At 47.7% G+C, this 13,599-nt stretch overlaps 1 protein-coding gene across 5 annotated transcripts in view; it reads right to left on the bottom strand.

The window, feature by feature from the left end:
- The window catches only part of JAKMIP1 (janus kinase and microtubule interacting protein 1), a 178,317-nt gene that overhangs the window by 57,661 nt on the left and 107,057 nt on the right, over nt 1–13,599 (bottom strand). For all 5 annotated transcript variants that reach the window (XM_054682737.2, NM_001427999.1, XM_016951245.4 and 2 more), the window contains 4 exons: nt 5,682–5,891; nt 5,112–5,231; nt 1,876–2,022; nt 445–585 (listed from right to left, as the gene is read on the bottom strand). In XM_054682737.2, the coding sequence (XP_054538712.1) occupies nt 445–585; nt 1,876–2,022; nt 5,112–5,231; nt 5,682–5,891 (618 nt within the window). The remainder of the gene's footprint in view (nt 1–444; nt 586–1,875; nt 2,023–5,111; nt 5,232–5,681; nt 5,892–13,599) is intronic.

Below are 13,599 nucleotides of genomic sequence, written 5' to 3' on the forward strand. Positions count from 1 at the left end.
AAGGTGCTGGTCTGGTTATAAGGTTCAAGTTTGTGGGCCTAAACTCACAGTCTGCAACTGCTAAGCTAAAAACCAACCAACCAACCAAACAAACAAACAAAAAGCCTTCTCTGGAACAGATCATGCCCAGTCTCTAAAGGCCAAAAGACATCCTTAAAACTGATGCTTCTCAACCACAGCAAGCTAGGGAGAAGATGTGAGAAAAGGGTAGCCATGGAAACTGTCCCCAAGTACCAGTGATCTCATTTAAGCCAAGGCTGCTTACTGGCAGAATGAAGCAGGAATGTGCACACCAGGGTGAGCTTGGTGAGTCCCAAAGTCAGCACTGCCTGACCCTGACCCAGCTCAGCAGCATCACCCTGAGCCCCAACGCCCGTTCCTGACACCCATGTCAGCTGGTGCCACCCCTGCCAGGGGCAGCCGCGCCAGCTGTGCTAGATGTACCAGTGAGAGGTCGTCAATGACGTGCTGCTGCTCCAGCACCTGCAGCCTCAGGAACTCGATCTCCTGCTCATCCCTCGTCAGGCTGAGGTCATTCAGGGAGGTGTGCCGCTTCAGAGACGCCTGCGCTGACAGCTTTTCTTTCTGCAGCCACAGGGAGACAGACCACCACAGGGTTACCCGCCAACAATGTTTGTTAGGGACAGTGCTGGAGTGGAGATCAGGGGTGCAGGGACAGAAGGATGGACGGGAGGATGAAAGAGATGATGGCCTGATATGGTTTGGCTGTGTCCCCACCCAAATCTCATCTTGAATTGCAGCTCCTAGAATTCCCATGTGTTGTGGGAGGGGCCAGGTGGGAGATCATTGAATCATGGTGGTGGTTTCTCTCATACTATTCTCGTGGTTGTGAATAAGTCTCTGATGTTTTTATAAGGGGTTTCCCCTTTTACTTGGCTCTCAATCTCTCTTGTCTGCTGCCAAGTAAGATGTGCCTTCAGCTTTCTGCCATGACTGTGAGGCCTCCCCAGCCACGTGAAACTGTGAGTCCATTAAACCTCTTTTTCTTTATAAATTACCCAGTCTCAGGTATGCCTTTATCAGCAGTGTGAAAATGGACTAATACGTGGCCACCTTGTCCTGTGCTGGAAGAGGGGACAGGGCAGACCAAAGCCAAGCCCAAGGTGGGGCTGACCATGCACACTGCTGACAGGAAGGGATGCGCAGGGCCTGGGGGTGGAAGACGACATTTGAAATGAGCCTAGAAACCTGGGAGGGGAAGGCAGGGGAAGGAGAGGACTTCACACAACAGCAATTACACACACACACACACACACACACCTGCATCTGCTACAGTGCAGACAGCAGAGCATGTGTGGTGACAGAGCCTCCGTCTTCCCAGCTGTAAAGTGGGGGTTGATACTACTCTGAACAATGAACCTGAAATCATTCTGTAAACTGTCAACTACAAGACACCCGCCCTGACCACAAACACCAGGCATCCTAGCTGGAGGAGAAACCCCTCTGCAGAGCATGGCCAGCGATCATTGTAACGGCTTTCACTTGCTGGGTGTCCTCTGGGCCCGTTCCCTGTGAGGTCTTTACATGCTGTTATTTTATCCTCTTGATGATCCTCCAATGTTGATATTTTCATTCCCATTTTATGCATGAAGAAACAGAGGCTCAGAGAGAATGGGGGATGTGTTTAAGGACACAGCTGTCTGACTCCCTCTGGGCACAAACACCCACAGCATAGCGAATGTGAGACAGGTGGAGAGAAAGGAGAGACATCTGTGACTGACACTGTGCCTGGTGCTTCGTGGGGAGGTGGGCAGCAGGTGTGACCCAGAACATGTGAATCGGGAGGTTCAGGGCTGAAGAATCCCAGACAGAGAAGGGAGTGTCAGGGCTGGGCCCAAGGGGTCCACAGCTCACCATTTCCACGTTTTCTCGCGTGAGGTTCTTGATTTTCTCCTCCATCCTCTGGATACTCTGCAACAAATCCTCATTCTTCTTGTTCATCCGCTTATTCTTCTCCACCAGGGGCTTCAGCTGAACCTCGGTCTCTCGCGAGCGTTTCAGCTGTGGTTGGAAACAGACACAGAGGCTCAGACAACTTGACGACGGACGGCCGAGGTCACAGCACCGAGGTGAGCAGAGACTCAACCCAGTTAGGACCCCTTCTGAGGCCAGTGTCCTGGATGACACATTTGTTTGCTAGTTGCATGACAATGGGCAAGTTCTCAGCCTCAGTTTCCTCATCTATCAAATGAGAATCATGGCAGCTCCTGTCTCCTAGGCACAGGGTGAGAATTGAATTCATAGTGGTAGTCTCCCAGTGTTATTTTCATGGAAAGAATTAGAAACAACTTAAATATCTATCAATATCATGATAACCACAGGCACAGCCAACACATGTGAAGGGGCCACCTTCCCCATCCGCATTTTATAGACAAAGAACCTGAGCCCAAAGAGAGGAGGCAATGGGCCCAACTTCACAAAGAAAGTGCCAAGAATGCTTTGCACTTTTGCAAAGATTGGTGGTTTGAGTTTACCAAGAATCAAACACAAGGGACTGACTCTAGACCCCTGCGTTTACTCCCCAGGCTGTAAATGTTAAGGTAAAATATTCTGATGGTATAGGTTGAAATATAAAATGTACCATGTGACCCATGCATTCTACTTCTAGAAACCTACCGCCCCCCCAAAAAAATGCCACGTAGAAGATACATACGTCTCTTTACTGACTTGAACCTTTATGTAAAGTCAGTAAAGACCCATATGTATCTTCTACATGGCATTTTTTTTTTTGAGACAGAAGGTAGGTAAAATGACATGTGTCACTTTGACAAAGGGTCTCACTTCGTCACCCAGGCTTGAGTGCCGTGGCGTGATTTCAGCTCACTGCAGCCTTGACGTCCTGGGCTCAAGTGATCTCCCACCTCAGCCTCCCAAGTAGCTGGAACTACAGGTGTGCACCACTGCACCCAGCTAATTTTTTTGTATTTTTAGAGATGGGGTTTTGCCATGCTGCCCAAGCTGGGCTGGAACTCCTGAGCTCAAGGAATCTTCCCACGTTGGCTTCCCAAAGTGCTGAGATTACAGGCATGTGGCACCTCAGAGAAATCCAGAAAGCGGCAACAGCCTAAAGATCCACCACTGGGAAGAGAGTTGAACAGACCATGGTATATCCACACAATGGACTACCAAGCCGCTGGTAAAAAGACAAAGACAGATCTCTAAGCACTGATGGGGAGTGATGTAATTGATCAATGAGGTGGAAAAAGCAAGTTGCAGAACAATACACAGCAGGGAAAAAAATCCCAATTCATATCCATAAAATAAAACAAAGTCTCTTGGTGAGTTTTAAGGCATTTATTTAAACATTAAGAACATTTAAGAACCACTCCAAACTAGCAGTATTTACCTCATGATTTTAAGATTGAGGCCAGGCGCGGTGGCTCACGCCTGTAATCCCAGCACTTTGGGAAGCTGAGGCAGGCAGATCACTTGAGGTCAGGAGTTCAAGACCAGCCTGGCCAACATGGTGAAACCCCATCTCTACTAAAAATACAAAAATTAGCCGGGTATGTTGGCGGGTGCCTGTAATCCTAGCTACTTGGGAGGCTGAGGCAGGAGAATCACTTGAACCCGGGAGGCAGAGGTTGCAGTGAGCTGAGATCACATCACCGCACTCAAACCTTGGGCGACAGAGCAAGACTCCACCTCAAAAAAAAAAAAAAGATTAAAGCGTTGGCAAACTTATTAGTTTCTACTTTTAACTACTTCAGTCTGATCTGACATGTTTCCAGAAGCCTGTGTTTTTTCCTAATCCACTCAGTAAACTATGCAGCTCATGAGTATTTATGAGCTTATAAATATTTAAATGAAGAGTAGAGACATAATATTAGATGTACAGTCTGATTAAAGCCAAAAAAAAAAAAAAAAACCTTTAAAAATACTGGAAGGAAGTAAATTTATTTTGATCCTATTAAAGTTGTGAAGAGGTGATACTTACGGACACTTTTCACCACTCATTTTTTTCAAATATTCTGTGGATATACTTCTCTTCATAATAAAAATTAGAATAAACATAAAAATTATGAGGCATCTGTCAAGAAGTTGATGTATCAACTGCCATTACATAAAAATTAGTTTTGCTGTTATCCAGGAAATGTAAACATATTCATGAAATTGCTATTTTTACTGGAGATTTCTTTTTTAACCAGAAGTCCATGTTCATTATTTTTAAAATTAATGTATAAGTTTTAGTTTACAAGTATATAAAATTTTATGCAAAAAAGTAAATACATAAGCACAAATTAAAATTACCCATAATTACACCACCTAAAAGAATAACTTCTAGCCAGGCGTGGTGGCTCATGTGTGTAATCCCAGCACTTTGGGAGGCTGAGGGGGGCAGATCACCTGAGGTCAGGAGTTCAAGACCAGCCTGGCCAACATGGAGAAACCCTGTCTCTACTAAACATACAAAATTAGCCAGGCATGGTGGCACATGCCTGTAACCCCAGCTACTCGGGAGGCTGAGGCAGGAGAATCGCTTGAACCCAGGAGGTGGAGGTTACGGTGAGCCAAGATCGTGCCATTGCACTCCAGCCTGGGCGACAAGAGTGAAACTTTGTCTCAAAAAAAAAAAAAAAGAATAATTTCTAATATTCAAGATGATGACAATGTATTATTGTTCTGTAAAATGCATTTTTCATTTAATTTACTATGAACACGTTTCCATTTCAATTAAATAGGGTCTCCATCATCAATCTTAATGACAGTCTAGAATTCATTGTATAAATATTCCATAATCACTCTTCCCTATGCTTTAGTATTGAACAACTGGGTTTTTTGGTTTTTTAATTGTTGATTTTTTTCGGTTTGGGTTGTTAACATAAACAACACTGCAATGAACATCCTCTCCACGCTTCTCATGGAACTTCTCCAGTTGTTTGCTAAAGATAAGTTCCTACAAAAACAAATGGCAGTAAGAGATTTCTTCAATGAGCATGTGTTAGATTTTTAATCGAAAAGAAGTAAGAAGGAAAGTTCAGAGAACCAGAAGGCTTCTGCATTAACTTTCTGTGCAGGGCATGTTTCAGGGACTCAGGGCCCCTTCCTTGCACCCTATGAGGCACCGCCTGTCTCTCGGGGCTACTTACCAGTTCATTCCTCTCATCTGCCAACAGCGTATTTCTGTCTTCCAGCTTCCGTATCACTGAATTCAGTTCAGCAATTTTTAGTTGAAATCGCCTCACATCTCGCTCGTCCATATGTTGATCCTAAAAAAAAAAAAAAAAAAGTCAGGACGTAAATGTACTTTGAAGAAGTTGTGTGGAGCCTTCTTAGAAAATTCACATGACATAATGGGTGAGATCCTTATTCAGGGGCCCACATGCCACACAGCAAGGTGGGGAACACCCAAGCCCACTGCACACCTGCGGAAGACTCCATCTAGACGGCCACTGAGACTTCAAACCCTTCCGTGGCTCCCTGGGGACCTTGTGGTCAGGCCCCTCCCACCCCGTATCTCTTACAAAGGCCACCACGCACCGGCACCTCACACAGCGTCCAGCACAAAGAACTTATAACATCCCCTCCAATACTGAGTGAATGAATGAATGAGTGAATACATGCTACCTCAGTGTCCTCTGTGGCTGACCAGAAGAATGCCATGTAAATGGGTGGGGTGGAGGACCAGCCTGAGGCTGGCACAAGCTGCTGCCCCTCACCTGGACGCCCATGAGCTCCACCATGTCCCCGATCCCTGGCGGGAGCTCTCTCTTTGGACTACTGTGGTGCCGCTCGGCCTCCTTGACCTGAACCAGCTGCTCATCCAAAGCCTCTTTCTGCAGAAGCAGCTTCTGGGTCTGCCCAGCCTGCACGCCAAGTTCCTTCTCCAAGGCCAGAATCACACGGTCTTTCCCTTTGATCTCATCCATCTGAAAAGGAGAAAGAATAAGCAGTCAGCCCTAGGGGCTCATGACCAAGGAAATCTCTCCCCCATTTGGGGCCTTCGGCCCAGGGAAAGGTCAAAGCAGTGTCTCGGGCCTGGGTCAACTGAATTCAGTAAACTCCAGACTCAGAGCAAGCATAGCCCGCAGCCCAGGGCTTGTTCCCCGTCACTCCCACAAGACAGAGGAAACAGAGCTAAGGGTTGAAGCACATACATATTCAACCTGACATGCATACTGACATCGGTGTATGCTCCTGTCTCTCTCACTTTAATGAGATACAATAAAACACTGCCGGCCCCCAGCCAGGCCTCTGCAGCTCAGCTTCTTGGCAGAGCTGGCTTCTCTCTCCGTCTCCAGGACCGTGTCTCCCTCTCAGTCATTAACCCTCTCCTGCCTGGCCACAGCTCCCCAACCCTCACCACCAGACAGCTCCTGCCAAGGTCACCAGTGCTCTCCTGGCCACCGAACCCACCGGACAACATTGTCCTCCCGCCCTGACTCCGTCACCCACTCCCAGACTCATGACCTCCTGCTCCCTCTCCCCAAGGCCACTTCCCAGTTTCTATCTTCTTTATAGACTGTCTTGCTCTGGCTCTCATTGAAGCCTGGAGTTTCCAAGGCTCGGGCCTCTTCTCACTCTATATCCTCTCCCAGGCAGCCAGGTCCTCCCCGACGGTATCAACCCCACATATGCAGCAGATCTTAAACACACGCCTCAGCCCTGGCTTCTCTCTGAGCTCCACAATCACAGAACCAGCTGGCTGCCTGACACCTCTGCTTGGATCTCGGAGGGACCACAGCCTCTCCACGTACAAACCTGAACTTAATCTTCAGTTCACCCCCAGCCCTGTCTTGTCCAGCCTTCCTACGGGGGAGTGTCAGAAAGGACACAGGCTCAACACAGTGGGCCAGGTGACAGTGAGGAACCACACCAAAAAAAGTATGCAGAGGAAGGGTCAGCCCCAGGTCATCCACTCTGGCTTTTTCTGGATGCTCCAGTGAAGGCACTGTCCTGGTTGAATAGCAGGCCCCCAAGACCCATGGCCTTCCTGGAACTTCAGAATGGGAAAGAGGGTAACTGCAGGTGCAATTAGTTAGGATGAGGTCATCCTGGAGCAGGGTGGGCCCTTATGACTGGTGTCCTTATGAGAGGAGAAGGGAGACACAGAGGGGAAGGCCGTGTGAGGACGGAGGCAGAGGCTGGAGGGACACAGCCTCAAGCCAAGGAACTCAAGGTCAGCCAGCAACACCAGCATCAGGAAGAAGCTGGGAAAGATCCTCTTCCACAGCCTTAGGGGGAAGTGTGGGCATGCAGACACCTTGATTTCAATCTCCTGGCCTCCAGAACTGTATAGGAACACATTTCTGTCATGTTAAGCCATCAAGTTTGAGATTATTTGTTGCAGCAGCTGCAAGGAAACAGATGCAAAGGCTCCTCCTGCTCAGCTCACTCACGTAGCAAGTTACATTTCAGTGGATTACAAACCAAAGCTCTTACTTCTAAATCATAAACCTTGATTTCGGACACAGACTGCCACAGCAGAGAATTCAGGTGAAGGGCCCTCTTCTGATAGCAGAGAGAAGCAGGCTAAAATCCCGCCCACCCCGCAACTCTGACCATATGACCATAGGCAGGTTGGGCCACCTCTCTGACTCAACTTCTGTCTCTGTAAAATGTGGACAATAGGAAGACTTTAGAACCAACTCTGTCTAACTGCTGAGGAGCTTTAGAGCAACCATGAGAAGAATTTGGTACAGTGCCTAGCATATCGCAAGCCTGCCATCAGTGTTCACTGCCACCGTTAATCTCTTCTAGCCCCTAGGTAACACGAGACTATTTTATTTTAAAAGAAGACCACTAAAAACTGAAAAAATAACATAGAGATGAGAGAAGAAAGGAAATGTTACTCCTAGATTCCAGACTGAGAGGTTTTCCAGCCACGTACCACGGTGCTACAGTTCTGATGTGGAATTTCCATCACTTGCAACCAAAATAATCCCAATTGACATAGAGTTCAGGAAAGAACAAAAAACGTGCCGGAGGTATCACCTCTCTCTTATGTGCTAGTTGTGAGCTAGGTACTAATTTGTACTTAAGAGCTCTCTGAGGCACCTTTCTTTGGAAGACAAAAGGCTGTTTCCATCTGCCAGGATGATATCCTGGCCCCTGCAATGGGTGCTCCATGCAGTTTCTCCTAAGCAGCTGCTGAATGTGCCCACTGCTCCCCCTGGTGATGATCCACCAGCATCTACCTGCTGGGGCCAAATCCCAAATCCCGAGTGTTGCAATTTCCAAATGGGTAGGAGCACTGTCCCTTCCACAGGAGGAATCTTTAAACATGCTGAAAACACCACTGCCAATGTAGATGCCAACCCCAAAGCAAAAATCATTATGCAGAAGGAGTTTATTCATTTAATTCACTCAAGCACGCTTTCATGAACTCAACACAAGCTGAGCTGAGCGCTATCAGTGGGTGCTGAGAAACATTAGTGAGCAAAAGAGATCAGCCGCCCTGCCCTAGGGGCTTCTATTCTGCTAGTGGGGGGAGCAGGCTATAAACATAATAAATAAGCAGACATTGTAGTGATTGAGAGTGATTTGTGCTATGAGGGGGAAAAAAACAATAACAACATCAAAGCAAAGGAAATCGGTAGGGGCAGTGGAGGGTGTTGCAAACCAACAGTTTGTCCATCACGGGTAAGGGAGGGTTCTTGTCTGCCCCTCAGTATCAGCTTTGCAGTGAAGCCCCCGCCACTGCCTTCCACTAGCTCCCCACAAAAGGCAGCACCGTCGCGAGCAAGACATCTCCAGGATCCCAAATTCTCCACCTGGAAGAGCACCAATTCCCCCTTGTCCTAGTAAGTGAGACAGAGGGCTTCTGCCCCAGTCATCACAAGAAAGTTTCCTAGAAAATATTCTCAAACAGCAGAGATGGCATCTAGAAACGGACGGAGGGCCAATGCAGAACACATTCCAGAGCCAGCATGAGAGTCCTGAGGCCCCAGAGGTTAAGACACTGGCCAAGCTCACGTAGCAAGAGGCAGGCACACTCACAGTTCACTGACTTTACTCCTGGATCACAAGCTGAGCTCTTAGTGATCCTACCTCACTGCCCTTGGGATGCTGATGAAATCCCAAGCTTCCTGGAACTGCTCACCTGACCATATGGAACATCCCTCAGCTTCCTTCCCGCATCCATTTCCCCTTCTCCCATACGCCCAGTCTCAGCATGTGCAGTAGGAAAGGGGTGGAACGAACATCACTGCAAGTTCCCAGGGCAGTCCCCAATTGGCTCATGCCACCCAAATGTCCCTGTCCCATCAGTAATTGCTTCAGGGATGGATGCACAACCCAATCAGAACCAATGGCCAGAAGTAGGCAGCACCAGGATCCTCCTGTTTTTCTTTAGGAGCTAAGAAAGGGACTCTGGGCTGTGTGGTGTAAGAATGTGGGACCTGGCACAGTGGTGGCATCCCCCCAGCACAGCATGAGAGCCCACAGCCTGGGAATGACGCAGCAGGAGGCAGAGCAGAGCCCAAGAACCTGGGATCCTGGATGACATCGTTAGTGCACCTGGAGCTGCACCTACAGCAAATTCCATGACTTCAGTTGGGGGAGCCAACAGACACCTATGGCCTAAGCTGGTTTGATGGAATTTCTGTCACTTGCGACCAAAAGAATCACAATCAACAGAGTTCAGGAAAGAACGACAAACTTGATGTTGGCTATCACTCCCCTCTTAATGCTAGCGTGAGCTAGGTACTCATTTGTACTTAAGAGACACTGTCTGAGTCTTTAAAAGATCCTCAAAGTGGACATCATTTACCCCAAGTTACACACAAACTTGAGGCCCAGAAAGGGGAATGTGCTAACACTCTAGTTAGCAGCAGAACCATGACTCAAATGCAGATTGTCCTCTCCAAGCCCTCCCTGTCCCCTCTGCCCCAAAGGAACAGAGTCCGGTTGTTTCTCAGCAGTCAAGTCCACCAGGAAATGTATCTCAGTGAAAACAAGCCCACTGACCCATGACTGATTTGGTGAGCTCCACTTTATTGCAAAGTTTGGGGGAATCAAAGACTGAAGCAGAGGCCACTACCTCAACATCAATTCTCATTCTTGGTACCCGCAGTGGGATGAATAATGTCCCCCAAAATGTCACGTCTACCCCGAAAATCAGAATGTGACCTTATTTCGAAATAGGGCCTTTGCAGATGAAATGAAGATGCAAATTAAGATGAGGTTATACCAGGTTAGGGTGGACCCTAAACCCACTGACTGGCATCATTAAAAGAAGAGGACACCTGTAATCCCAGCACTTTGGGAGGCCGAGGCAGGCGAATCACCTGGGGTCAGGAGTCTGAGACCAACCTGGCCAACATGGTGAAACTCTGTCTCTCCTAAAAATACAAAAATTAGCCAGGTGAGGTGGTGCATGCCTGTAATCCCAGCTACTAGGGAGGCTGAGGCAGGAGAATTGCTTGAACCTGGCAGGCAGAGGTTGCAGTGAGCCGAGGTCACGCCACTGCACTCCAGCCTGGGTGACAGAGTGAGAGTCCATTTCAAAAAAAAAAGAAGAAAAAGAAGAGGACAAGCTGCAGACATGCAGGGGAGAAGGCCACGTGCAGGCAGAGACTGAAGTGGTGCGACTGCAAGTCAAGAAATGCCAAGGACTGCCGGCCACACCAGAAGCTGCAAGAGGCCAGAAAACACTTTCACCCTAGAGCTTTCCAAGGGAGCATGGCCCAGCTGATATCTTGATTTGGGACTTCTGGACTCCAGAACCATAGAGAAAATAAATGTCACCGTTGTAAGCCTCCAAGTTTGTGGTAATTTGTTACAGCTGCCCCCAGGAAACTAACAGAGCACCACACCAGGGTTTCTCAGAAGCCACAGGCCACGCAGTATGGGCTCCAGGATCACTTTAAACTAGAACATCACTGTCCCATGTTGACCATGATCACCTTAAACTAGAGTGTCACTGCCTCATGTTGACCATAACCACCTTAAACTAGAGCGTCACTGCCCCACGTTGACCATGACCGCCTTAGAATGTCAAAACCCCATGTTGACCGTGACTGCCTTAAACTAGAGCATCGCCGCCCCAGGTTGACCATAACCACCTTAAACTAGAGTGTCACTCCTCATGTTGACCATAACCACCTTAAACTAGAACATCACTGTCCCATGTTGACCATGACGTCCTTAGAGTGTCAAAACCCCACGTTGACCATGACTGCCTTAAACTAGAGCATTGCCACCACAGGTTGACCATAACCACCTTTTCTTCTTGACTTTTACTAAGATGCATCCTAATGTGTAGATAAAAGTCCAAAGGCCTTCTTGCATTTCTAATCCAATCCAGCTGACAAAGAAATGAAACCAGCAGCCCATCTTCTGAATGTGTTGCCATGGGCAACAGGTTTGCTTAAGGAATGTCATTTATCAGACAGGGTGTGGGTGAATAAGAGAAATGAACATTCGATTTTTTCACTCCTTCTCCTAAGTGGACCATTTTGGGTGAAAACCATCCACACAATGAGATACCTGAACGGGGGAGATTTTTGTTTGGCACTGAAATGGAAATGGAGCCTTTGTGATACTGGATCCCTGGCACATTTTAAATTAAGCTCAAACCGTCTCTTGTGCAAATACACAGGGTTTTTTTTTCCCCCATTTTACTTCTCTTACATATACATTTTTCCTATAACAGAGGAACACATTTTACAAGTATCCTATTACAGAAACTATAAGCTGCTACATGCTTTAGCTCACTTGCTTGTTTAATTCTAACTCTCGGCAGATATGGGAATACCCCCATTTTATAGGTGAGGTGCTAGAGGCTTGGGGACAGTAACCACCTGTCCCACGGTCACATGGCAAACAAATGGGGAGCCCAGAATCACTCAGGGCAGCCTCTCTCCAAAGGCTTCTCTTCCCACCATGTGATGACAGCTCCCCTGAACACAAACCCATGAACATACGTGATAGAGAAAAGGGGCTGGAGACTGTTCCTGAGGACTCAGTATTGGTGTGCTTGCACTGTCTATAAATCAGAAATTTTAAACTGACACACAGCTCTTCTCCCATTCTTGGCACAGTATGGGGTTAAGGCATGAACTGGTGGTTTGTCACCAACTGTGGGACCCAGGCTATAGCTGGATGAGGACTTTAAAAGGGTGCCTTGTCACCTGCCTCCAGTCCCAAAATCTCTTCCAGCATCTCATCTCCCGCAGAGGGCCCCCAGCCCCAGTTTACACTCTCCCCATGCTGGGACACTCACTACCTCCCCAGGAGGTTCTTAGTTTCTAAGAACCTTTGGAATCTCAGAGTCTTTCCAACATTGAGGGTGGGGAATAAATGAATATATCCTCAAATCATCAGGACTATTTAAAAGGTAAGAAAAAGAAAAGAGAGAACTCCCTTCTACCCCAGCAACACCCTCAGTGCCTTTCACTGGGTGTCCCGCCCCCTCCCTCCCAGCCGTCCTCACCTGAAGGGCACACTCCAGGTGTGGTGGAATCCCGGCCAGCCCACAGCCTGCATGCAGAGGAGCCCTGTACTGTCAGTGAGAGGGGACCAGTGTGGGTACAGGCACTTCAGCTCTCTGAAGTCATTCACTTTCCATAGATCTCCTTCCTGTGCTACAAAATGAGACGCTGGGCGAAGAACCATTTCCTGCCAATGGGCTTGTGTACCGATGCCCAGAGGAAACTGGAGCACCACCCACCTGCAGCCCCAGGCTCCCCTCCCCATGGCCACACCCCCTTCCTGCTCCTCTGGGAATGCACGGGGCTTGGCAGAGGTGGGTTTTAAGCCATTGAGAGAACATTGTTGGTTCTGCCCAGCTATGAAAGTCTATAGGAGGAAAAGATAGAATATAAGCAAAATACCCTTCATCGTTATTCTATCACTGAAGCTCTCAGTGCACAGCATAGTGAGGTCTGCAGGGAAGCATGGCCCCTTCTAAGAGGGTCCTTGACCCCAAGTCATTGGAAGGCAGAGAATAGAAAACCTTTTCAGTGTTCGTGCAGACCCACTATATCGGTCATCATCACATGCATGGGAGATAGAATCAGAAACGCATTCCTGGAAATCATTCCCCCAGATTCAGGTGCGGGGGCCTCGATTCTACCTGTGATGCTTCATCTACTGTGTGGTGGGCACAAGGTGTTTGCTTGTGATCTCATCTATACCTTTTGCCAGAAATAGTTCACACTTTTAGAACTCCTATTAAAAGTAAGAAAATAAAGTCTCCAGTACTTGACAACAGGATTCCATTATATTTTCATTTTGTATTTTACTGGGAATCCAAGTATCACATATCATCATGGCTATTTTAGAGATATGGTTAAAATGATCACATCATGCCCCATTACTTCCAAACCTTTGCCAGTGTTTCTCCCTCTGCATAGGATCACCTAACAAACTCCTATGCATCCTTCAAAACCCAGCTCAGACCTCACTTCCTCTGTGAAATGACTCCTGCATCTACCCACAGAAGTGATCACATCCTCTTCTTTGTTGCTGCCTCTTTGGCTTGCATGGTCCTATTACCAAACCGTCCTGCTCACACTAGAATAATCTGCTCACACTCCTGTTAACTGTAAGTGCTTTGCTGCCTGGAATCGTGTCTTATTTTTCTCTATAACTCAGTAAATAAATATTCAACTGAGGGGGAACTCTCCTGCCCAG

This window comes from Pan troglodytes, chromosome 3 (genome assembly GCF_028858775.2).
Source record: "Pan troglodytes isolate AG18354 chromosome 3, NHGRI_mPanTro3-v2.0_pri, whole genome shotgun sequence".
NCBI classification, from domain to species: domain Eukaryota; kingdom Metazoa; phylum Chordata; class Mammalia; order Primates; family Hominidae; genus Pan; species Pan troglodytes.